The 26422-nt window shown below is 40.2% G+C and overlaps 1 protein-coding gene across 2 annotated transcripts in view; it reads left to right on the top strand.

Annotated features, from left to right (window-relative positions):
• Positions 1-26422, top strand: part of Abca13 (ATP binding cassette subfamily A member 13) — a 433105-nt gene that overhangs the window by 144304 nt on the left and 262379 nt on the right. For both annotated transcript variants that reach the window (XM_021210848.2, XM_029545204.1), the window contains 4 exons: positions 4182-4358; positions 6510-6816; positions 23945-24059; positions 25307-25636. In XM_021210848.2, coding sequence (XP_021066507.1) covers positions 4182-4358; positions 6510-6816; positions 23945-24059; positions 25307-25636 — 929 coding nt within the window. The remainder of the gene's footprint in view (positions 1-4181; positions 4359-6509; positions 6817-23944; positions 24060-25306; positions 25637-26422) is intronic.

The raw sequence follows: 26422 nt of genomic DNA, 5'->3' as shown, positions 1-26422 counted from the left end.
GCATACTATATCTGTGCCTGGTACCTGAGGAGTTCAGAAGAAGGCATAGGATCTCCTGGAACTGGACTTTACTGATGGTTGTAAGCTACCATGTGGGTGCTGGGAACTAAATCCAGATACTCTGCAGGAGCAACCAGTGCTCTTAAACACTAAGCCCATTTCTTCTCCTTTGAGTTTTATATTTTTTAATTGGATATTTTCTTGGTTTACATTTCAATTGTTATCTCTGTTCCTGGTTTCCCCTCCAAAAACTTCCTCCCCCTATCCCCTTCTCCCCTCCCCCTGCTCACCAACCCACCCACTACTGCTTCCTGGCCCTGGCATTCCCCTGCACTGGGGCATAGAGCCTTCACAGTGACTGAGGGACTCTCCTCCCACTGATGTCTGACTAGGCCATCCTCTGCTACATATGCCATGAGTCCCACCATATGCATTCTTTGGTTGGTAGTTTAGTCCCTGGGAACTCTGGGGGTACTAGTTAGTTTATGTTATTGTTCCTCCTATGGGGCTGCAAACCCCTTCAGCTCCTTGGGTACTTTCTCTAGCTCCTTCATTGAGGACCCTATGCTCAGTGCAATTGATGCTGTGAGCATCCATTTCTGTATTTATCAGGCACTAACAGAGCCTCTCAGGAGACAGCTCCTGTCAGCAAGCACTTGTTGGCATCCAAAATAATGTCTGGGTTTGGTGATTGTATATGGGATGGAGCTCCAGGTGGAACAGTCTCTAGATGGTCATTCCTTCAGTCTCTGCTCCACACTTTATCTCTGTAACTCCTTCCATGGGTATTTTGCTCCCCCTTCTAAGAAGAATTGAAGTATCCACACTGTGGTCTTCCTTCTTGAGTTTCATGTGGTTTGTAAATTGTATCTTGGGTATTCCAAACTTCTGGGATAATATCCACATATCAGTAAGTGCATATCATGTGTGTTCTTTTGTGACTGGGTTACCTCACTCAGGATGATATCCTCCAGATCCATCCATTTGCCTAAGAATTTCATAAATTCATTGTTTTTAATAGCTGAGTAGTACTCCATTATGTAAATGTACCACATTTTCTGTATCCATTTCTCTGTTGAGGGTCATCTGGGTTCTTTCCAGCTTCTGACTATTATAAATAAGGCTGCTATGAATGTAGTGAAGCATGTTTTTCACTACCTATTCAATATAGTACTTGAAGTCCTAGCCAGAGCAATTAGACAACAAAAGGAGATCAAAGGGATACAAATTGGAAAGGAAGAAGTCAAAATATCACTATTTCTAGATGATATGATAGTATACTTAAGTGACTCCAAAAATTCCATCAGAGAACTCCTAAACCTGGTAAACAACTTCAGCAAAGTAGCTGGATATAAAATTAACTCAAACAAATCAGTGGCCTTCCTCTACACAAAGGATAAACATACAGAAAGTAGTTAGGCAAACAACACCCTTCACAATAGTTACAAATAATATAAAATGCCCTGGTATGATTCTAACTAAGTAAGTGAAAGATCTGTATGATAAGAACTTCAAGTCTTGGAAGAAAGAAATCGAAGATAATTTCAGAAGATGGAAAGATCTCCCATGCTCATGGATGGGCAGGATTAATATAGTCAAAATGGCCATATTGCCAAAAGCAATCTATAGATTCAGTGCAATCCCCATCAAAATTCTAACTCAGTTCTTATAGTTAGAAAGAGCAAATTGCAAATTCGTTTGGAATATTAAAAATCCTAGGATAACGAAAACTATTCTCAATAATAAAAGAACTTCTGGTGGAATCACCATCCCTGACCTCAAACTGTACTACAGAGCAATTGTAATAAAAACTTCATGGTACTGGTTCAGTGACAGACAGGTAGATCAATGGAATAGCGTTGAAGACCCAGAAATGAACCCACACACCTATGGTCACTTGATCTTTGACAAGGGAGCTAAAACTGTCCAGTGGAAAAAAGACAGCAGTTTCAACAAATGGTATTGGCTCAACTGGCAGTTAGCATGTAGAAGAATGTAAATAGATCCATTCTTATCTCCTTGTACAAAGCTCAAGTCTAAGTGGATCAAAGACCTCCACATAAAACTGGAGACACTGAAATTTATAGAGGAGAAAGTGGGAAAGAGCCTCAAAGATATGGGCACGGGGGAAAATTCCTGAACAAAACACCAATGGCTTGCGCTATAAGATCAAGAATTGACAAATGGGACCTCATAAAATTGCAAAGCTTCTGTAAGGCAAAGGACACTGTCAATGTGACAAAAAAAGCAACCAACAAATTGGGAAAAGATCCTTACCAATCCTACATCCAATAGAGTGCTAATATCCAATATATACAAAGAACTCAGGAAGTTAGACTCCAGAAAAACAAATAACCCTATTAAAAATGGGGTACAGAACTAAACAAAGAATTCTCAACTAAGGAATACTGAATATCTGAGAAGCACCTAAAAACAATGTTCAACATCCTCAGTCACCAGGGAAATGCAAATCAAAACAACACCAGTCAGAATGGCTAAGATCAAAACCTCAGATGACAGCAGATGCTGGCGACGATGTGGAGAAAGAACAACACTCCTCCATTGCTGGTGGGATTGTAAGCTGGTACAACCACTCTGGAAATCAGTTTGGTAGTTCNTCAGAAAATTGGACATAGTACTACCTGAGGACCCAGAAATACTACTTCTGAGCAGAGAAGATGCTCCAGCATGTAATAAGGACACATGAATTTCTTAGTGGTGCTAAATAGCAGGATTCCTGGGAACCCACTTTTATCTCAGATGTCATATCTTCAAGTCTTCCTAGCTTTGCTTATTTTTTAAAGCCATAGTAAAGACCTTTTAAATGCTTATTTATTTAATGTATGTGTACACGTGTGTGTGTGTGTGAGGGGGTACCTGCACCCATTCTTTCATGCAGAGCCTGAAGAAAGTCATTGGATATCCTCCACTGTTCCTCCCTGTCTTATTCCCTTCACTCAGAATCTCTCACTGAACCCAGGGTGACTACTTTTTGGTTAGGGTAACCTAACCCTGCTTGCTCTCACTTCATATCTCCCTACCACCAGCACTGGGGTGATAGGTTTGTATGGCCACATCCAGTGTTTTCAACTTTTTATTGGAGATAAAAACTTAGGTCCACATATTTGCAATATACCTGAGCCATCTTCCCAGACCTTATTTCTAAAAGTCTTTCATGCTTTCCAATTTTTGGTTCTAGGAACATTTTTTTTTTGGTCACTCGTGGACCCTTATTCTAAGAAGTAATTCCCTCTGTGGTCTTTTAGGCCTGAAGGTTATTACTCAATTGTACAATTAAGAGAACCTTGTTGTGATCATTCCTGCAACATTTTATTTTAGCTCTATTTAAACATTAATGCCATTTTTTATATTTAGAGTTAAAAACATCGTCAAAGTTTGGTTGTTGTAACAAAATGTGACGTAAACAGCTGAGTAGAGGAGTGGTTCCTTGGGATCAGAGTTTCAGAGGTGTCAGTCATCTTGAAGGGAGAGGTATTGCTTAATACCCCTTAATACCCCAACTCCTTTAATAGTAGCAGGAAGTAGAAGAAAGGTCATGCAGGGAAAGGTCAGGGCAAAGGACATGCCTTGCTGACTTCCTACAAATACCAATCCTCCACTTTTGACCTTTGCCAAGTAGAGCCATCAAAAATTCATCTGTGGATTAGTTAAGAGCATTCATGGACATCAGTAAATTATTTTTTTCCCATTTGATGTATCATCATTACTATATACACACACATATACACACACATTTTCATACACACACATTTTCATACACATGTATAATAGAGAGTTTGCTGTTGGCAAATAGTTCATTCTGTGTATGAATAAAACTGGTATCTTTTAGTTTTTTCTTTTTTTATGTTTAGTTTCTGTTTTATTTATTGTTTTTTTATTATTATTTTCTTTATTTACATTTCAAATGCTATCCTGAAAGTTCCCTATACCCTCCCACCCCCCCCCCTGCTCCCCTACCCACCCACTCCCACTACTTAGCCCTGGCCTTCCCCTGTGCTGGGTCATATAAAGTTTGCAAGACCAAGGGGCCTCTTCCCAATGATGGCCGATTCTTTTTAAATGAATAAACGTATTCATTTTTATATTCCTTTGTGTGATAGCCACTGGAGCACTGGAGTGAAAGAGAAGTTGATTTGTTCTATTTTGTTTGCTGTTTCCAGGACAGATGCTAGATAAGATGTTTAACCATGTGGAGGCTGGACACTTCCGGTTCTTGGGTGGTATCTTGGCTAATCTCTCTTCCTGTGTGGTGTTGGACCGATTCCAGGGAGTGGAGACTGTTGACACCCTGGAGACCAAGGCACATGAACTCATGCAGCAGAATAGTTTCTTGGCCAGTAAGTACTTGGCAAAAAAAAAAAAAAAAAAAAAATGTGCTCACTAGCACAAGAGCTCTGATAGGTGGTCATTTTGTCTCATCTCCCTAGGTGCATCTTAAGTTGACTTGGGAAGAAGTCTTCTAGATAAATCATAAAATGGAACAGAGGTATACACACTGAGCTAGCGAGTAGATGCTCCCAATGCTGTAATGACAGGCAACTGTTCAAAATCCCAAGGGCTCCACTCTCTGCTATGTCTGATTTTACTGTTTTGACTTCATTTTATGGTGAAATCTCACATAAGAAGCACTGTACTCAAATTTCCTCCATCACTTTTATTTTTTATCACAGTATCTTGATGTTCTGAAGTAGGAAAGAAAAATGACAATGGCCAGTTAGATTTCACTATCAGTTGTTCATCTAGCCAGCATAAATGTGATGCATTCTTACATTCTTTTTGAGCAAACATGGGATTATTTTGTTGCTGTGTGATGCTAGGGACTTAAGGTAGGACCTTGTGCAAACTCAGTACCTGCACCATAGCTGGACCGTATGTCCAACTCCACATAGTTTATTGGGGTTTGAGATGAATTGGCTAGGGATGCAGGAATGCTGTAGCTAACCACTACCAAGTTCAGCCTGGACACCCAGCAGACACTTTTTGCATTATAGTTCTGCAGACTAGAAGTCTAAAATCAAGGCATCCACCAGTTTCCTTGAATGGCCGTTAGGATCTTTTATGGTCGTGTATTGGCTTATTGATGCATATCTCCTCCTGAAATTTCTTCATATACTCAATCTATGCATATATCTGCCAAACGATCCCTTTGCATAGGGATACAATCATGTTGAATTAAGGCCTACTCTGCCAGCATCTTTTTAACATGACAATACCTTTCAAGATACAGTTTTCCTGGGTGGAAAAAGGATAGCTCTGTGGATAAGAGATTGTTTTGCAAGCTTGAGGATTTAAGTTCAAATTCACAGTACCAGTATTAAAACAATCAATCAATCAAACAAACAAACAAACAAACAAAGATGAGCTATGGCTACATCTATAAGACCAAGCCCAGTATTGTGGCTGCAAAAATAGTGTTGCTGAGGCATTTTGACTACCAGACTAGCTCCAGGTTCAGTGAGAGACCATGTCTCAAAGGAATAGGAGAGGGATAGTGGAAAAAGACACCTGGTGTCCCCTTTGGCCTCCACATGAATGTATATGCACACACACACACACACACACATGCATGGATGTATATATGTGTATATATATATATATATATATATATATATATATATACACACAAATACATACAGTAACCAGACACACACAAACAGTAACACACATGCACACATAAACACATTTGGGAACCAGATACACACACAGACAGTCTTATACACACATACACAAAGACATATATTAAGCTTACATACCCACACAGCACCCTACCATGACATATATTAACAAGACATATACACACACTCATATAAACACACACACACATACGCACACACATATACACACACATACAAAGACATATATTAAACACACATACACACACATATGTACTCACACACATGTTCACACATACATACAAAGACATATATTAAACACACACACACACACACACACACACACACACACACATGATTCTTTCTCCTAAGATGAACACATTCTGACCTCCAGGGATTTGAATTTTGAGGGGAACATAACTCAGCTTATAATAATCTTTCTGCATTAAATACAGAGAATCTTTGTAGCAGAGAGCAGCATCTTACATTTAAGCTACAAGTGATAAGTACCCAAAGATACATATTCTGTGCAGCCAGCTGGACTTGTCATCCCAGGGAGACAATGCCTGATTATCTAATCTGCTCTAAGTAAATTTTCAAGTCTATTCAAAATGTGAAATGATAAAGTCTTTGTGTTTGTGATAACACAACACTTTCTTTTGTAAACTGGAAAGGTGCCTGGAACTGTGAATTACAGAGTCTTTCTTCAGTTGCCTATGACTCAGAGTAGCCTGTTTGCTTGCCTTCCTGGGGTTGCATTCACCTACTACAGGAGTGGAAGACTACGCAGAATTCCAGGCCCTACTCATATTCCTGTCCATCCTGTGTGTCACATCTATGAGTTGTATGACATTTTTTTTTCTTTCTTGTTACCAGGTATTATATTCAACAGTTCCTTGAGACATAGACACATTAGATCAGCACCTCACAAATTGCCACCCCATGTCACATATACAATCCGGACCAATGTCTTATACAGCATGAGGACAGACATGATAAAAAATCCTTCCTGGAAGTTTCATCCTCAGAATCTACCAGCCAGCGGATTTAAATATAACTACATTTTTGTCCCACTCCAAGATATGATCGAGAGAGCCATCATTGTTGTCCAGACTGGGCAGGAATCCCTGGAGCCAACCACACAGGCACAGGCAGCTCCCTACCCGTGCCATACCAGTGACTTGTGAGTAGCTGTGGTTACCCATGTTTTCCTCCAGTGTCTACCTCCTAGTAGAGAAATTCGGCATTTAGAAAACAGAGTAAAGAAAAAATAAACTTTGAGCTTCTTTATTGTCGTTGGAAAGTACAATTTAAAATGTCCATTCCTGTTTCCAGTTTCTTAAGATTTCTCTCTCTCTCCCTCTCCCTCTCCCAACTCTCCCTCTCCCTCTCCCAACTCTCTCTCTCCCTCTCCCAACTCTCCCTCTCCTCCCTCCCCCTCCCCCTCTCCCTCCCCCTCTCCCTCTCCCTCTCCCTCTCCCTCCCCCCTCGTTAAATTGTTAGGGCAGAATGCAATGATTGAGCTATAGTCTATCCCGTTTCAACTGTATAACTATTTCCACAGAATGAAAATCTTCAAACAGGAATTTCCCCAAGCAAAGCACAGTTACCTTTGTGCCCTGTACTACACAGAATCTATGTTAATGGAGGGATATGTAGGCATTGTGCTAGGTAGGCAGGTAGTAGGGTAGGGATGATTTAAAATACATAGGACTGTAAGCAAATAGTGTATGTGTGTTTTTCCTATTTTATATATTTGTTGATTTGGTATATCTGGTGATGATTTCTGCAAATAATGCCCTGTAGAAATTCAGAGGCCACCTAATGCAGTTAAGTGTGGTTTTAAACCTGTCAGACACCTATAGTTTTCAACAAGTCAGAATAAACTTGATGAACATTAGTCAGGAGGACGGTGCAAGTCTGGTTCTCAGCTCCACTCTTATAGCTGAGGAAGCTGATTCTTTGGTCTAAATCCTTAAAAAACAATAGGTTGGGTGCTTTGTACTATTTGGGGTGGTTCAGAGTTGCACGGACCCTCTGTCCTGCGTCCAGTGCTAGCAATCTGGGAGTGTGTGTAGTTAAACTGTGCGATTTGGCAAATATGCTGGCTATATCAGGAAGTACTGCTTTTAATCTGAATCAGCTGGTGAGGTAAGCCAGCCAGGGAACGCTTTGTAGCCAGAGCAAAGGCTCTGGTGTGCTGAGGCTCAGTGAAGTCAAGCATTATCAAGCACACCTGAGTGCAGTCAGACCACCAAGAGTTCCAAAGAGGTTGAAAGACCCTACCATAGGCCGCAGGAACAGCCTTGCTTCCCGCCTTCCTCACGATGGGTGCTGTACTCATAAGCACCTGCTCCCGAGTCTGGCCTGGGTAACAAAAAGTATGGGTCGTTTGTGCTCCTTGCACACTATCTCCGATGGGATTATTATGGGCTCCCTTGAAAACAAAGAGGGAATTGAGTGAATGAGTAGTGGATTATTAAGGGATAATTGCAGTGAGGCTAGTCCTGAGAACAGATCTTTCAATGATGGTGCACAGGATGATGGGTACTGTACTTCTGACCTCTGAAGTCAGGCTTTGTCTCCAGCTGATTGGTGGCCCCTCTATGAGAACAAAAGTTGAGGTTTTTTTTTTTTTTTTTTTTNAGTTGAGGTTTTTTTTTTTTTTTTTTTTAATGTATTTAAGATTTTTTTTTTTTTTTTTTTTTTTGTCCCCTCCTTTTTGCATGGCGACATGGCTCATCCATTACAGCTCATCAATACATTGTTAATGGTGGTGTTATTATGAGATGCATGTGTTATGGTGATAGGATGAAGGCTGGATGATAGGGCCAGAAGGCAGCTTGATTAAGCTTGTCTTGGGGCATCTTAGTGTGATGGAGAGATCAAAGGGAAGGGACACACACTCAGGGAAACAGAGAGAGAGGGGGGGAGAGGGGGAGAGAGAGGGAGAGAGAGACCCATTTCCACTCAGGAATGGTCATACAAGTCAAATGGTTGATAAGACAGGTAAACTCCTTTTATTTATTTATTTATTGTAAAATGAAAGATTATCTATCTTTTCAAAGTAATGTTAATTTTTACTTTAAACGTTTCCACATTTCAAAAATGATTTTTTGCTGGAAGTAAGAGCTATAATCAAGAATACTGTTGTCATTGGCTAGGTGTAATGCTCGAATGCTCCATTTAAATTCAAATGCTAAAAAAAAATGTAAGAAATAAGGTGAATGTTTAAAAGCCCATATAATAGTCTCCTTCTGTTTCCAGAATATGTTATGAACACTGTGTATACAATTGGGGGCAATGTGTGTGTGTTGGTGGGAAACATGTTCCCTTCAGTTTGGTTCACAGGCTAATCCACAGGGTGGCATGGTCCTCCTTGGCCAGAGTATTCTCTGAGAATAATGATGGCCACATTAGCAAACATGTTCATGAAAATCTGGAGGCAGCCTCAGTTTCTACTTTTTAGCAATCTGGAATGGCTGTGGAGGAAGCATTAAGGAAGGTGGGCAAAGACACACTCTTTCTACCCACTGGAGATGAGTTTATGAGCATGAGAAACCTGGCCGTTGGAAATCTAGACTTAGTGGATGCTTGTGTGTGACTTTGATGCCATGAGGTCACTTTTCTCCAGCTGCTCTTTGGGATACCATTATGCAGTTCCTCAGGCCCATTCACTTTACTTGCTTGAAGCAGCTAAGAAGTCTTTCCCTCTCTGGAATATTGAAATTCTGGGGACCTCTCCTTATGATGCATCCTTCCTTAGCATTTAGTTCCTCGATGCCCCACGTTAGAGGCTCAGTGTGCCTGCAGTGACTGAGATAGTCTGAGATCTTTCAAGAACTCAGTCACCCAAGTAAAACTCCTAAAGCACACTTGTTCAATAAGTTTCAGGAGTTCCCTGCTGCTCGCCGAACGAGTTACATATTCATGAATTTATTAATGTATTCAATGACATTTATGTGCTATTTGTCAGTCTCTAAGTTTGAGGTGAGTCAGTGGAATGAACAGGTGAAAAAAAATCCCTGCTCTGGGGCACCAACAGTTCAGGGAAGTGTGAAATATAATAAGGGGGTACTGTGAACTGAATTTTAATGGCAATCACTGCTGTGGTGTTCAGCAGAAGTGAGGTGGGAGGTCAGAAGTGTGAGCTGAGTTAGCCAGTGTGGTGGGGGTGGATCGTGCTAGGAACATAATGTTAGCATAAACTTGGAAGGGAGCAGAAATGTCATAGAAGGTATATTCCTGACCAGAGGCCCAGCTAGTAGAAAAGCCATTTGATGAGCATGGCCTGGTGTGTGTAGAGTCAGAAGAAAAGAGTGCACCAAGGGGCATGATGGGAGGAGGGGATATTGGGGAGCTTAGCACAGGAGAGCTAAGATATACAGAGCTTAGCACATCTGTATAGCTACAGATGATATGGGTGGAATGGGATTGTGGATGGGCTTGAACAGTTGATGTTGTTACCTGACAGCTGTAAGAGTAAAATTATAACCAGAGTCCTGGGCTAAGGGTTCCTGGGTTCAGTCCATGTATGTAGCTCATAGTAAGTCAGCAGTAGTAATATTCAAAGTCAGGGAAGGATTTAATCAAAATGGGCATTCAGTGAAAATAGGCTATTAGCATTTCATTAGAGTCACATCTTAGGGGCACTGGCATACGTTTTTAGAATGAATAGAGGAAGAACAGGGGCAATTATTAAGAGGTATGCATGATTAGGTAGTGTTGGCTAAGGTATGGTCTAGTTGACCATTATTTAAGGTCTGGTTGGGCAAGTTACTCAAAGAAGTCCTTATTGCTAAGGGAACAAACCAGTTCCCATGAGATAATTGTTCTTTCTGCATCAACAAAGCCGTGCTTGCTGTCTGGGACCTTTTCTGCTCTTGGATTTTAAGTAGACTGCTGCTTTAGGATAAAGGCTGGAGATGCCAGGGTGCTTTAGGGGAGTCTGGAATGGGGCATAGTAAAAACTGGTTGTAAGATGCTCCAGTTACTCTTGTTTTTGTACCTTCAGCCCTGAAATGGGATAAGAGAGGTTGTGTATCATCAGTTCTTAAACAAGTATTCTGAGTGCTAAATCTTCCTACATGTAGAGTTAAGCAGATGTCTGACCGCAAAGTTAAGGAGACAGATGCAAGATGAAGGCGGAGATGCTTCTACTCACCTGAGGGGAAACGTTAGGAATCAGTGTATTTTTGTTTTTTCATTTTTTTTTGACAAATGGTTTCTAAGTGCCTGTAAAAGAATTAGAACCTTGGTTCCCAGCCCTCAGGAGTTTTGTTATAAATGGGAAGAGAGTGATCAATAGATGCTGAGGAATTAAGGCAGAAGATGATCCATTTTATTTTGTTTTGTTTTTCTTTTAAAAGCCATATGGCAATAAAAGCAATCTAATAACAAGGGAGCACCAGGACTGTGCTACACAGAAGGTAGGTTATCGTGTCTGAATAACTGAGGAAGAAGAGACCTCAACAAATGAAAGATTCGGGTACAGGCAGAAAGGTGGCCTTCCATCCCTGACCAGACAGCCTGTCCGACCTTGCTCAGCTGAGAATCTCCACTCTTCACTGAACACCTTCTCTCTCTGTCCCTGTTTCTCTCTTCATGTCATTTCAGCCATTAGTCCACGGAGTCCACGTTTTTTGATAACGATAGACTAGGAAGGGTGATTTGAAACAGCAGAGAAGGAAAGGGTGGGTGGGGTTGTATGAAAGCCACAGATACATACTTATCACAAGAATAGTCTTAAAAAAAGGACATAAAATACTTGTTAAGGGTTGTCTCATGATTGAAACTATAGTGTGTTTTAGAAAACAAACAAACAAACAAACAAACAAACAGAAATTCAAGTATTGATGTATGCCTTTGACAAGTAAGACCAGGTGCCCATTTTCAGAAAAATGAAAACCACAGTAACACTATAGAATTCCTTTACATAGAGAGAATATTTGTTAATTCAGTCCTTGCCTGCTGCTTGACTCCTTCAGTCCCTAGTACCCTCTGGTGGGGCCCAATACAAGGTGATTCTGAGAGTTTGCTTTTCTCAGGTCTGGCTGGACTGTGGCTACTAGAAGTCGATGCATGTGCTCTTTCAGATGTTTTGGGAAGCATGGAGAAAGGAGAGGCAATACAGATGAGTTTAAAATATCTGAGTCTGCCTCATTGGTCCATATAGACCCCAAGCAGGCCTTTCATTTGGTCTATTTTGATGGTTCCTTCTTGTGTTTACTGCCAGCCACTTCCATAGACACTGCTCTTCTCTACTTTCTGCTTGCCTTATTCTCAACCAGAATCAACATTCCTGACGTGCTGAAGTCAGAGCTGGTGGAAGCGCTCTTCCCTGCCCTGGTCCTGCTATGTCCCACTGTGAGGCCCTGAACACAGGTTGATGGTAATACCTGTCACAGAAGTAGAAGAAATAAACTGTCTACAATGTAACTGTCCCATGCTCATGCCCCAAACATTTTGGGGAATAGTGAATAGTATGCATGCGTTTTGCTGAACTCCCAGGAAATCTTCAGTTTCTCCATATTTTCCCCACAAAGGCAACCACAGGAATGTTTCCCGTAAAATTGGTATTTCCCTTTATGCAATGCTATTTATTTTCTAAGAATAGTATATATGGAGCTGATGATTCTGACACTTAGCTTACCTCCTCAAAAGACTCAAGGGAATTTTCATGCTCTTTAGTGGGTTGTTAGTTGCTTCTTCATTAGGTTTTCACTGTGCAGGTTTTTGTCATTGGGATGCTCTTTTCTCCTACCGGGCGTGGTTTCTGACACTTCCTAACATGATATATGGGGGGTTGGGTGGGGAGATTCAGACATGTGTGGTATGGTTCAGTGATCACAGCAGCACCTGGTGCATGTGTAGTGCCTCAAAGCCCAGAGATGTTGTCTTGAAATACATGGCTTACATGGTTCTGTTTAATGAAGAATATTCCCTGCCAAACTTCCAACCAAGTTCACATGGAAACTCCACATGCTCTGTCTCTGAAGACCTCATTCATGAGTATACTTATTCTTCCATTCCTTTGTTTAAAAAAAAATATGATTTTTCTTGAGCCTATCGTATGACAGTTTTCTTGGCTTTAGAAGAGATATAATTATGAGTGTGATATGGGTTTCACTTACTGATTGTATACCAGGTAAGACACTCTTAACTCATTAGGAGAAGAAAGGTACAGGCGTTCTGGGAGTGGCAAGGAGAATGGTTACTACACACTGGAAAATTCCAAAACAGTAGCATAAGGGGAACTGTGATGACCTAGGGGCATCTCAAAACCCACCTCTTTGCATATATAGTAACCTGGGGGCAAATCTTGCTTTTTGAGATCACTTTTAAGATCCTGGGATCCACTGAGATTCCCACATTGAAATGCAGAAATAATTGGACTAAAAGCCACATTTATGTCCTGGGTTTGCCACTTGCTAATCCCAGGACCTTGAGAGTTAGGCCAGTGATTTGAATTTTGAATATCATCTCCTCCTTTTGAATTGCACGCTAATTGCTCTTCTGTCGACCTCATTAGTTTGTGCAGAGTAGATCACCATGCTTGAAAAAAGCCCAGGTCCATGAAGGCACAGGATGCTGAGCAGAGCAGACACTCCATGTGGCAGCTTACTCTGTCAGGGGACTGCTCTAATTGTAGGATGGTTCTTCTTACTGATGTGGAAATTCAGGGTGGGTGTGATGTTTGTACATGGTGTTAGATTCAGAGAGCAGTGGATACAAGTAGTACCTGCCTTTCTCCCAGAATTTACCCAGTGAGCTATGGAAAATATGAAAGGAAAGATGAAGTAATGGTGTCAATAAATGTCTTTGCTTATGGCTGACACAGTTTGCCAGTACCTATATAGCCCACACATGAGTCATAGGACTGAAATAACCTCTTCTTATCCTCCCCTTCACCAAGGCCACAAGCTATAGAGCACTCAAGCTGATCATATTGAGAAGAGCCGTAGGATATAGCAAGCATACAAATACCTGAATATGAGTTTATTCACTGTGACTCTAGAATGGAATGGGAAGGAGAAAGAGAGTAAGAAAGCAAGAGGCAAGGGCATTCCTGCCTTTGTCTTGGTGGTGATTATGCCCACTGTGTTCTAGGCTTGGTGAGGGCTGGTCCTGAGTAGTAAAGCTGGTGGAGATGGGAAAAGTAGCAGAATGGACAGGCAGAGTCCAGGGTGATATGCGAAATGAGGCCACCAACCCACATTTGAGTCAAACTCCTGTATCCCGAGTGACAAGACTGCAGCAGGATTCTCTGTGGCTCTTTCTCATATTGGGAATTCATTCAGTATGCTCACCACATCACTTTTTCTTCTTTGAACTCTGCACAGTGCTAATACAGGCAAGTACATATACAACACCATTAAGAAGAGTTATTAAAAAGTAAATCAATGAGATGCCACTTGCAGAAAAGAAATGGTGACAATTTGATGCTTGCGAAGATCAGAGTATCTTTTAAAATAGGCGTAAATGCATGAGAGAGTTTAACTTCAGATTGTGAAGTCTATTTATAGTGCTTTTCTGTGGGCTCCAGAGGAGGGATAAATACACAAAAGCTGCTACAGCATATTAGTTTGATTCATGTTCTTCTGATAATAGACCAAACCTCTTTCTGAGGTGACTTAGTCATCCGGATTTTATTATGTTCTTTTTTTATTGTTATTTTTACCAATAAATGATTATCAAGAACAGATAAAATAGAGAAAAATACTTCACCTTGTATTAGTTTATTCTCTATTGCTATAGAAATACTCAAAGCTGAATAATATATATAAAAAAGAGAGTCTATCTGCCCCAAAGTTTTGAAGACTTAAAGTTTAAGTTTGTGTGGCTTTTTCATAGCCCCCAAGGCTGTGTCCTAACATGGGCCAAGAATCAGAAGTTAATCTTAAAAGTTACTTCCCAGTGCACAGATTGGTAGACACATATAGTGTTTGAATTTCAAATATGAAATCCTTCACGTTACTAAGATTCTGGAGAGAAAATGATCTGAAATAATGAAGTTGTTTCTTTGTTCCCTATTATACACCCTCAGCTTTCATTTCCCATTTTGACAACTTCCTTGATTTTTATAACTTGCTTTGCCTTAGTGGCTACTTAAATGTTTCTCCTGTTTTATTATGTATTTCTTTTCTCAATCATATACTTTTGGTTGCTATTATATCAGTGCTTTCTTTTCTTTCAGGATTTTTTCCCCTTTATTCATTTTTTTAAGTGTTCAACTCTTCCTGCAAACAAAATCAAAAGACAACACTATGGATATATACGTCACATTTTTCTTCTTCTTAAAGCTTTAGTCTAGTCTTCTGCCACCAAAAATTAAACAAACAAACAAACAAACAACAAAAGATTTTTTCTTTAGAAAGAAATAACTATAGCAAAATTAACTTGACCTGACTATATTCATAGAAAACGGTATTAGGATAAAAAACTAAATAGGAGATGTGGCCTAAGGATTCTTCTGGTTTCTTACACAAAGCAAATAACCATCACTGAACAACTGAGCATCAAATCAAAACACAAATTCAGCACGTGTGCTATCTGACTGGAGATGTAGTATATGGCAGACATCAGAACTTGTCAAGTAGCGTTTGTTGTTAAATGGGCTCCACCGACATAGCAGGTCTTCTTTTGAACTATACAGGTCTCTCTTCACCTACCCAAGCCTAGCTCTACTGGGCTCTGCTCCTAGTAACTGACTGTGTTTTCCTTCATCATAAACATAAACTTTTCTACTCTTTAATTATTGAAAAAAATTATGTAATATAACTTGGTCATGTTTTCCCTTCGCTAATTTCTCTCAGATGTTCTCTACCTCCCAACCTACCCAACTTCATGATCTAATTTTCTTTAGAACTAACAAAGATAAAAATAAAAACAAGAAACACACACATACACACACACACACAGACACACACACACACACACACACACACACACACACACACTTCTTACAAAATCACAAAAATGGGAAGCAAAAAGCCAAATGAAAAATCAAACCAAACTAAATCACACTATACCACGCCAAGCCAAGCCAAGCCAAACCAAACCAAACCAAACCAAAATAAAACAAACTAAAACAAAAGTGTTAACAAAGAAAAATGAGGCAAAAAAAAAAAAAAAAAAAACCTACAAAATACCATTTAGCTCTTTTTGTGTTGGCCAAGGGCTCCTGGGCATGCAGCCTGCCCTGAAGTGTGGTTAATGTGCCCAGTGAGACTCCACTGGAGAAAACAGATTCTTTCTTTGCCAATGGGTTTGTACTGCAGATAGCTTCTTTGTTCTCTGAAGCCTGTGTCTGATAACTGATCTCAGTGCTGGGACCCGGTCTGACTTTGTGCAGGCTTTGAATGTACTGCCACTGTCTCTGAGTTTGTATGTACACCATATCTGTTGCGCATGGAAGACGTTTTGGAGCCATCCATCACCTCTGGCTTTTAAAAGTCTCTTTCCTCTCCTGCACAGATCCTTGAATATTGAGGGGAGGACCTTGATGAAGATATCTCAGTTAGGAACGAGTGCTTCTAAATTGACTATTTGTGGGTCTCTGTGTTAATTCCAGTCTTCTACAAGAAAAAGGTTTTTTGACATGTGTTGAGGCAGTAATCTATGTTTATAGCAATATTTCTTTAGGAATCATTTTATCACTTATGGATTCCTAAGCTAGACAAGGGACTGTAGATCTCTGCACATACCCCAGACAGATCTCAGAGAGCAAGGCAAAAATGGGGCTACTCCACACCCAAATCAGGCTTGGGCCTACTCGACTCAATGGACACAAAGGCCACATCATGGTAAAGCTAATTAGGCCTCTGTTTCCCAATGTGGCTAGAGGATTTGTAGCTGGGAAATACAGATGATTATCTTTTCCCCCTGGTAGCATGCAAAGTACATCCTAGTCATGTGAATGTTAGTCAGTAAGGTGAATCTTTTGGTTAGGCGCAAGCTCACTTCTCCATGTGTGATGAGATATGGATGTGTTGTCCTTACTATCTGGTTGTTAAGAGCGATCAGTAGCCTTGGCAACAACCCATGACAGTTGAGGGATTCTTTGGTGTCCCTTTGGTGAATGATTCAATATATAACCCTTTCCTGGAACTTAAGGTCGGCATAAGATGTCTTGTCAGGGAATTATCTCCTCTATTATTTGCTGAATCCATTTAGGTGCCTTTCTTCTATGTCTATATTTAGGAAGCTTCTACAGGAGTAGACTTCCATATGACTTTTCAAATGTTTTTTTAGCATCAGTTTTCCTCCCACAAGTCGCTCCTTTACCCCTCCTTTCCCATCCCCTTCCTATTTAGTCCTCATGTCACTGTTTTTTCGTAACAGCATATTCTAATTGACACTCTCATCCCCTCCACTCACCTCTGTGATTATTCAAATGATAGCACACACATTGCAGGCTTAAAATCTAACATCCACATATAAGAGAAAGTATACAGTATTTGTCTTTTGAAGTCTGGCTTACCTCATTCAGGATGTTTTTGTTATATCTGTCAATTTAACTGTTGACTTCATATTTTCATCATTCTTAACAACTGAATAATATTCTGTTGTGTATATACCACATTTTCACTATCCATTCATCAGTTGATGGACAGACATCTAGGCTGTTTGCAATTATTGGCTACTATGATTATAGTAGCAATGAACACAAATGAGCAAGCCTCTCTCTGGTAGAATGTAGAGAGCTTTGAATTTATGTCCAAGAGTAGTACAGCTGGATCTTGAGGTAGATCAATTTCCAGTTTGCTAAGAAATCATCATGCAGATTTCCATAGCAGCTGTACAAGTTTGAGGTCCCACCAGCAATCAGTAAGTTCCCCTTTCCCTGCATCCTCACCAGCAGGAACTGTAATTAGTTCCATTGATCTTGACCATTCTGATTGGGGTAAAAGGAAATCTCAAAGTAGTTTTAATTTGCATTTCTTTGACAGCCAAAGCTGTTGAACATTTCTTTAAGTGTTTCTCAGCTGTTTGTTTTTCATCTTTTGAGAACTTTCTGATTAGTTTTGTGTGTGGGTCAACGTGTGATTTTAGCTATAAAATGTAGCTTTTACAAATGTGGGTATCTTCACGGTTGGTGTACAAATGGTTAGAATTATAATATCCTCTTGCTGTTTTTTCCTATCATTAGTATGTCATGTCCTTCTCTCTCTCTCTCTCTCTCTCTCTCTCTCTCTCTCTCTCTCTCTCTCTCTTTCTCTCTCTCTCTCATTTATCTATCTATCCATCCATCAATCTCTCTAATAGCTATACCTGTTTGCTTTTTGGGTCCATTTGCTTAAAATACCATTTTCTATCTTTTTACCCTGACATGATGTCAATCCCTGATAATGAGTACGCTTTTTTTGCATGCAGTAGAAAGATAGATCCTGTTTTCTGATCCAATATGTCAGTCTATGCAATATTTGGGGGGAAATTGAGACCATTAACATTGAGAGATATCACTGAGCAGTAATCATTGATTGCTGTAAGTTTATTGTTATGGTGTGAGTCCCTCCACATGCTTTGATTTTGGTTCTGGGATTATTTATTCTTGTATCTTCTTGGGTATGGTTACATCTTCAGCTCAAATTTTTCCTTCTGGTGTTATCCATACTGCTGGACTGGTAGATAGAAATGGCTTAAATGTGTTTTAACTATAAATGTTTTTATTTATCTGTTGATTAGATTAATAATTTTGCCTGGTATTGTAGTCTGAATTGGTGTCTATGGTCTCTCAGAGTTTGTAGTACGTATCTCCAGGCCCTTCTGACTTTCAGAATTTCTCTTGAATAGCCAAGTGATATTCTAATGGGGCTGCCTTTATATGTTACTTGGTTTTGTTTTCATTGCAGCTCTTAAAATGTTAATTTTAATTAAATTATATAGATAAAATTAATTAAAAATTTCTTTCTTTGTTCTGTATATGTAGTGTTTTGATTATTATGTGTCATGGGGAATTTCTTTTCTTGTCTTTTCTATTTAATGTTCTGTATACTTTCTTGTACCTTGACAGGCATTTACCTCTTTAGATTGGGAAAATTTCCTTCTTTAATTTGGTTACAAACATTTTCTATGATGTTGAGCCTGATTTCTTTTCCTTCCTCTATCCCTATTGTTTGTAGACTTGGTCTTTTCAGAGTGTTCCAGATTTCCTAGATGTATTGTGTCTGAGTTGTTTTAAGTTTAGCATCTTCTTTGACTGTCTATTTCTTCTACCTTAGTTTCAATACATGAGATTCTATCTTCCACATCTTATCATCTGTTTGTGAGGCTTACCCCTGAGGGTTTTTGTTGACCTCCTAAAGTTTTCATTTCCTGTTGTTGCGTTTTCTTTAGTATTACTCTTTCTTTGTTAAATTCTACTTTCATGTCTTGAATTGTTTTCATTATTTCTTTCAACTCTGTGTTTTCACAGACTTATTTAAGGGAGATATTCATGTCCTCTTTAAGGTCTTTCAATGTATTAATAATTTCTGTTTTTATGGTCTTGTCTTGTTCTTCAGCTATATTGCATTTCTTGAGGGTCTACCACAATAGGATTACTAGCTTCTGGTGGAAGCAAGTCATATAGGACATTCATGTTTGTATTTTTGTGCTGGGATTTAGGCATCTGGAATTATGTTTAGGTATTTCTTACTGATAACTATTTTGTATTTGTTCGGTGGATATGTTGTTGCTTCTGGACCCTAGGCAAGTATGGTGGCTGTGTGTGTGAGGTACACCAAGTGGTAATCTCCCCAGGGAATAGAGGTGGGGTAGGAAGAGAAGCTCCCTCAATCAGGCTGCTACAGGACTAAGGGCAAATCTGGAAAGACCATAATAAACCATAGAAAGGAGAGTAAAAAATCACCTATTTGAGACTCAGCTCAATGGGAGTCCCTGATAGAAAGTTTTGAGAGACAACTGTAAATGGGCTAGATGGAAGAGCTGGGAAGGTCTGTAGCAAGAGTCATGCTGGGACTTCACCAAGAACCATAATATCTAGGGAACAGGTGGTGGAATGGGAGGAGGGGATCCTGCAAGAGGGCTGCTACAGGAGTAAGAATAAGTTTGGAGACTTCACAGTCAAGGAAGGAGAGTGAAAATCACCTACATGAGTCCCATCTCAGCATGGACACTGGTGGCCCCTGGTAGAAAGTAGGATTGGTAGCTGACACAGAGACACAGAGATGGGCTAGACGAGAGAGATGGTGGGACTTTTCTACTGTTAAGACACAGATCGCCATGACTTTAAATATAAAAGAAAATAGACTTTGATTGTGGCATGAGGAGAGGGGCTGCAAATGCTACATACAGCTGGCAGAGGAATGGTCTGTGTGAGGCAAGGAGGAAATCTGTTCAGCATGACTTAGTTGGCCAGCATTGGTTCAAACTTCTAGACTCTGATATAGAACAGTGTTTGACATATTTAAGCACAGTACAACTTTGGAAAAAATGTGATAATTATCACAGCAAAGCTTAAGGCGTGTCTATGTTGAAACTCCTTTATAAAGTGCATGTCTTTTGCAAAGTGCCTGTAACCTCTTCCATAAGAATGAGTTCTATGGACTGAGAACCAATGCACAAGGTAAAGGCATAGTGAAGAAGTAAACACAAGAGGAGACTTTTGTCTATTTAATGGGACCTCTTTTATGAGCATGGGATCTACTGGCTGAGAAACATTGCACAGGAGTCTGGGATAAACATTAAAACCTGAGGAATTCAGATGAGGTTTGGCTCTACAGATAACAAAATTCCCCTGGTTATTAGTGACATCGGATTGCAGCTTTCTGGGTGGAAATAGGAATAAATCTCTTCCAAAGAAGGTTAAAACCTGCAAATTTAACATTGTTTCTGGCTTCCCTAGTGATATTTGTAAGCATAAAAAATGCGTTTTCTCTAATGTGCATACAATAAATTACTTATTTAACTCTTTCTCATTTTATCTTATCTTTCCATCTGTCTATCAGATTATCCCCCAGTTCCCTGGAATTCAATACCCTAACTTTGTGTTCCATCTTACCTTCCATTTATTAGCATTCTATTCTTGAGATTCCCCTTCTCAGGTGACTCATATGTGTCAAAATGTCATTTAAAACTAGGACACTGTGTTCCTTGTTATTGTGTCACACAAGCAAACACCTTTAAAGCATAACCTTTTATTCTTGTCCCCAAGATTTCATGATAATATCATTATATAAAACACATTCCAACTTTTAAAAGTCTGAGGTCTCCTAATTGTGGGCTCCTGTAATTAGGACAAAACTTTACTGTTCCAAACAGGAAGACTGAGAAACATAATTCGATCCAAACAACCCCCAAATCTCACAGTTTAAGTTCAAATTCGGTAACTGAATGTTCAACATCTGCCCACTGCTGAAGTGTTTTTATTTATTTATTTATTTATTTATTTATTTATTTATTTATTTATTGGACTCCTAAAAAAGCTCTTTCTAGTCTGTTTCTTGAAATAGATCCTAAATGCTCCTTGTCGAATGTTATCCCCTTAATATTCAGCTTGATGCCCACTTACCATGCAATGTTGTACTTATTTTCCCTTGAGAGTATGTTCTTGAAGATGTACATACAATCTTCAAAGGACAGGCTTTGCTATTGAAATCTTTCTTAACTACTTAGTATGGATGAGTCCTATGTGAATGCCACTGTTTTAGCCTGTTTTTCTAATACTTGGATGCTCCTTTCAAGCCTTTAACAAAACTCAAATGTACAGTTTTTTCCCCTTCTTGTTGGTTTTTGGATTAATTCCCAGGAACAGATAAAAAGCTATGTTTTACAATCTCCACTTAAAAAAAATCCTATCCTTTTCTCTCATACAGCTTTGGTCAGCCACTGGACGGGGTATTTCATATGCTGTAGAAACTGACAGAGTTACTCTAGGAGCTCAGGCTGCTGTGATACTGAGTGTCTCTTAGATTCGTTGTAACAAAAAATCAATGGTTCACATGATGCAGAGCATGGAATCCTGACCCATATGACTTTATGGGGTTAGCAGAGTATATGTCATTTATATTTGGACTCAGTACTCACGGGGGCATAGTTCAGATGTCACTGCCTTCAGTGCCTCAGGCAAAGATGAGGTTTATGAGCAAGGAACCATTTTTAACTACTTCCCCATCAAATAGATTCAGAATTGGTTACTTTCTACTTTTGGGTCCTCAAATCATCATCTTTGTGCAAGATTGCGTTATTCCTGGAGACCAGATAATGTTTCTTGACTACATAGGTAGATATATACACAGGTAGAGGGCACATGCCCTCTACCTGTTCAAAATACTTCAAAAATAATAACCACCTTCACCAAGTAGATCATGAAACAGGAATCTGAAATTTTCTGTTCTCTGCAGTCAAATGCTATACCCTGACTGCTCACATAGTGCGCACTTGCTGCTCAGCATGCAAATCCCTGAGTTCAATCTAAAAACGTCACGTGACCCATGATGTCAGCGGCTCAGAGAAGTTGTTTTATGTTGCCAAGTGAATAGAAACAAAGATTAATTCCCTCGCTTTCATGTTCATTTGTACATTCATTAACAAGTATATGACTTGTCAAGAGCAAAGGCCCAGGAGCTTAAGTTCACATTCTCCTGGGTGAAGAACTAAGACTCTCTTGGCTTGCACGTGACTAGTGCTGAGCAAGCTTCACAAGAAGTCCAGGACTTTGAAGAAGAAACCTGAGTCGGGTTTAGGAGGCCACCAGAGCAGGAACCCAGCAGACATTTGTATTCAGGGTTAACATATTTTGTGTTTGTTTTCTTGAGACAGGGCTTCTCTCTAACCTGGGCTGTCCTGGAACTCACTGTAGACTAGGCTGGCTTCAAACTCACAGAGATCTGCTTTTGCTTCCTGAATGCTCAGATTAAACGCGTGTGCTACTATCAGCTGGCCAGGATCAGCATCTTTAGTGGTCCCTTTGCCTCGTGTCTAGGTGGTTTCAAAGCTGCTGTGGTCTTCTTTTTACTCTCTCTTTCCAGAGGCCTCTCTACTCATGTTCTATTGTCTGTGTTTCAGTGTGTTCTCTCTCTGTTTCCTCTTTTGATCTTAAAACTTTTTGGTGTATTCTTTTCTTCATTAACTAAACTTCAGAAGTGACTGTGATGTGTAAAACTCCCCGTAGCATCTGGCCAGGCTGGGGGCTCTGACAGCATCTTCTGAGTCATGAGCACCTTGCCAGCCCTCATCACTGGCCCTTGCACTTTTGGTTTCTCATGTGTTCCTGAATTTCCCCTGTGACTCATGTCTATCCTTTATGTGCTCTTTTCTCAAATATTTCTCTACTGATGCCTCACCTTAGCCCAGTCTGAATGGTATCCTCTCACAACACTGCAGCTTCCTTTCCCACTGTTTACTACTACGGGACCTCATGGGAAAGACTTCTGATTAGTGGCTATTTTATCTCTCCTGACCCCCTAGATTGGTGTCCTTAATAGCAGGGACTTTTATGTGTGGTTATTGAAAGTGCCACAGATGAAGTGATACTGCTTGTGTGTTAAGCAGGTCTTCGAATATGATGACCTTGACTGTTTAGCACTCACCCAGGAGTAGGGAATAGAGAGCCCAATGGTGCAAATGGAAATGCCCATATAAAAAGGAAGGTAAAGGGGAAGTTGTTAGTTAAGGTATTTAAAAAGTAGTCTAGCAGTGGTGGAGAGTACGGAGTTGTTCTGGAAGCTGAAACAAAAGATTAAAAGAGTGACCACAACTTTCAAGCAAAGTTGAGATGTCACAAAGGGAGAAAAACCTACCAATTTTTGTTGCGTTTGGGACACAACTGTCATCAATGTCCCTATTGTGTTTTACAAATGGAGTCCAGTTAGAGCAGATAGGAAAGTACAGGTTGGGAATAGAAAGAGTGAGAAACATTAATTTGCCAATTTTAAACTTATTTTATAAAGGTTTATCTATGATCAGGTGTTAGTACTGAAAAAAGGTTCATAATAGCTCCAATTAAGTGGGAAGAATTATAATCATGAGACAATGGCCTGTTTTATACCTCTGACCTGTTCTGTCTACATCAAGTGTCAGATCACACAATGACTACCTGACACAACTTGAGTCCCATGACTCTGGCATGATACCCTTTGTATATCTGCACACTTGTAAGCCAGGATGCCGTTACAGCTGCAGTGTCTTAGTTACAAGCCTTTTGAGGTACTGCTTCTGAGAGTGACTTGTAACTTGTGAAAACAAAATGACCCAAAGTGGAAAGAGCTATAAACCTTATTCTATTCATGATCCTGAGTCAACTCACTTGGCTTGCCCCTGATCTTTCTCGACCTTGGATACTGATTGAATTAATTATACCCTGACAGGTTCCTAAACAATGTCGGCTTCTTTTTCCCACTGATTATGATGTTGACTTGGATGGTAGCTGTGGCCAGCATGGTCCGGAAGCTGGTTTATGAGCGAGAGATCCAGATAGAAGAGGTAAATGGTTTGATATTGCCTGTGGGATCACAGGAGAGGATTTGGAGAGTGGCCTTCCATGTAGCTCACCTGCGCTCTCTCCCTTTATTCTTCCTTTCCTTTGTGGAACTCCTTCCTAGGCTCAAGCTGAGTCTCCCTCCTAAGAACATTGTTTTCTATTGGAATCAGAAGGGTTGTCAAAGTGTGATAATATCAATTTCTTATTGAGGCAAACTGCATGAGATTAAAGACAAAGCCACCCTTGCTCATTGGTAATATATATATATATATATATATATATATATATATATATATATTCACTTTCCACTCTGATTTTTGATTCTGATTATATACAAAGAATTCTAATAGGCTTTTTGTCCCAACACTATTAAAACTTGAAAACATGAGATGACTGCTTTCAAGAATGAGAGTTTGTAAGAGTATTCAGTAAAGATGGGGCAGCCCATTGATCCTCACAGAAGAGTGAAGGCAGGTGGCAATGGGATGCATGGTTTGATTACTGAACAGTTACTGAGATGGAGGGACTATGTGATCAGTGGTATAGAGACTATTCTACACATCACTTACCTGTTTACAGCAACCTACTCAAGCGTGTCTCTGTTCCTCCCCTACATGGGTTTGATCCCTGAGCACAGGGGCCTGGGGACAGAGGTGCCAATTGCTGCGCTCTCTAATGTACCTCCCAAGTAGCTACACCTCAGAGGTCCTTAACTTCCTCTCACATGAAGCCAGACCCATTTCCCAGACTATAGGAGGTTAGTAGAGAAATGAATCTAAATAATTCCACCAAGATAACTTTGTAACATGCACTGTGTAGCCATGTAAAGGTCACTTCAGGTGTACACAATATTTCCCTCCATCATTCTTTGCCTTTACTAAAGAAGCTGCAGAAATAACTGGAGAACAAAAGCTAAGAGAATGGCAACAAATCCATACAAGTAGAAAACATAATGAAACACTGGTAAACCATGCCTATAGTCTCAAACATCTGTTCATCTCTCTCTCCTCCACGATTCTTACTGGTGACACTGTTCAGGTTTCTCTCCAAGAACATAGAGAATGGCTATGATGTCAGCTCTGTGGGAGAACTACAGTAGAAGGAAGTGACTTTCTTAATGCCCTTCCCAGGACTGGGTTGGCAAAACAAATGGTTCATTTCTCCACTGGTGTTATTCTTGTTTGCCACTTCACCTCCCTTTTCCTGAGTGTCCACTGCAATGATAACCCCAGACTCCTTCTTTTCACAGTACATGCGGATGATGGGACTGCATCCAACCATCCACTTCCTGTCCTGGTTCCTGGAGAACATGGCCACTCTGGCTCTGAGCAGTGCTGCTCTTGCTGTCATTCTGAAGATAAGTGGCATCTTCATGCACAGTGATGCCTTCATCATTTTTCTTTACTTGCTGGATTTTGGGGTATCAGCTGTCATGCTGAGTTACTTCCTAAGTGTGTTTTTCACCCAAGCTAATACAGCAGCCCTGTGTACCAGCCTGGGGTACATGATCAGCTTCCTGCCCTACGTGGTCCTGTTGGTCCTACATAATCAACTCAGTTTCGCTATTCAGACTCTTCTGGTGAGTGAGCGGCTCTGCAAAAATGCAAAGTAAAACCAATAGGTTCACAAGAGAAAGTACCCAAGGAGCTGAAGGGGTCTGCAACTGTATAGGGGGAACAACAATACGAACTAACCAGCACCCCCAGAGCTCGTGTCTCTAGCTGCATATGTAGCAGAAGATGGTTTAGTCAGCCATCATTGGGAAGAGAGGCCCCTTGGTCTTGCAAACTTTATATGCCCAGTACAGGGGAACACCAGGGCCAAGAAGGGGGAGTGGGTAGGTAGGGGAGCAGGGGGGGAGGGTATAGGGGACTTTGGGGATAGCATTTGAAATGTAAATGAAGTAAATACCTAATAAAAATTGAAAAAAGAAAAAAAAACCAATAGTTACCCTTTAAGCATGGCATATCCCCAGCTTGCCAGTCTGTCTTGTTCAGACTTATATGGAGCATCTGAGGTCTCTACTCTGTATTCTGCCCACAGATGCAGAACTACAGTGGTGGTTCATTGACTTGCAGTGATATAGTGGCAGGCCATTAAGAATTGTCAGTTTTCTGTAATGGGATTCTCTCCGAGGATTCTGGGAAGTCAGCATCCTCCTCAAGGAAACATATAACTTTGGGTTCTCTTTGTTTCATGCATGGAAAGAGATAGATTTCTGGAGCTATTTATGAAGTTAAAAAATAAGCATTTTTCTTGAAGCATCATGAGTTACATCACATTAAGTGGAAAGATCTCTCCGTTAGCAGTGTCAGAATCACTCATCCATTTGAAATGTATGCACTGAAAAAGAGTGAGACTGCTT

This window comes from Mus pahari, chromosome 13 (assembly GCF_900095145.1).
Source record: "Mus pahari chromosome 13, PAHARI_EIJ_v1.1, whole genome shotgun sequence".
Classification (NCBI taxonomy): domain Eukaryota; kingdom Metazoa; phylum Chordata; class Mammalia; order Rodentia; family Muridae; genus Mus; species Mus pahari.
The sequence above is the reverse complement of the archived record's forward strand: the minus strand, read 5'-3'. Positions and strand labels throughout refer to the sequence as shown.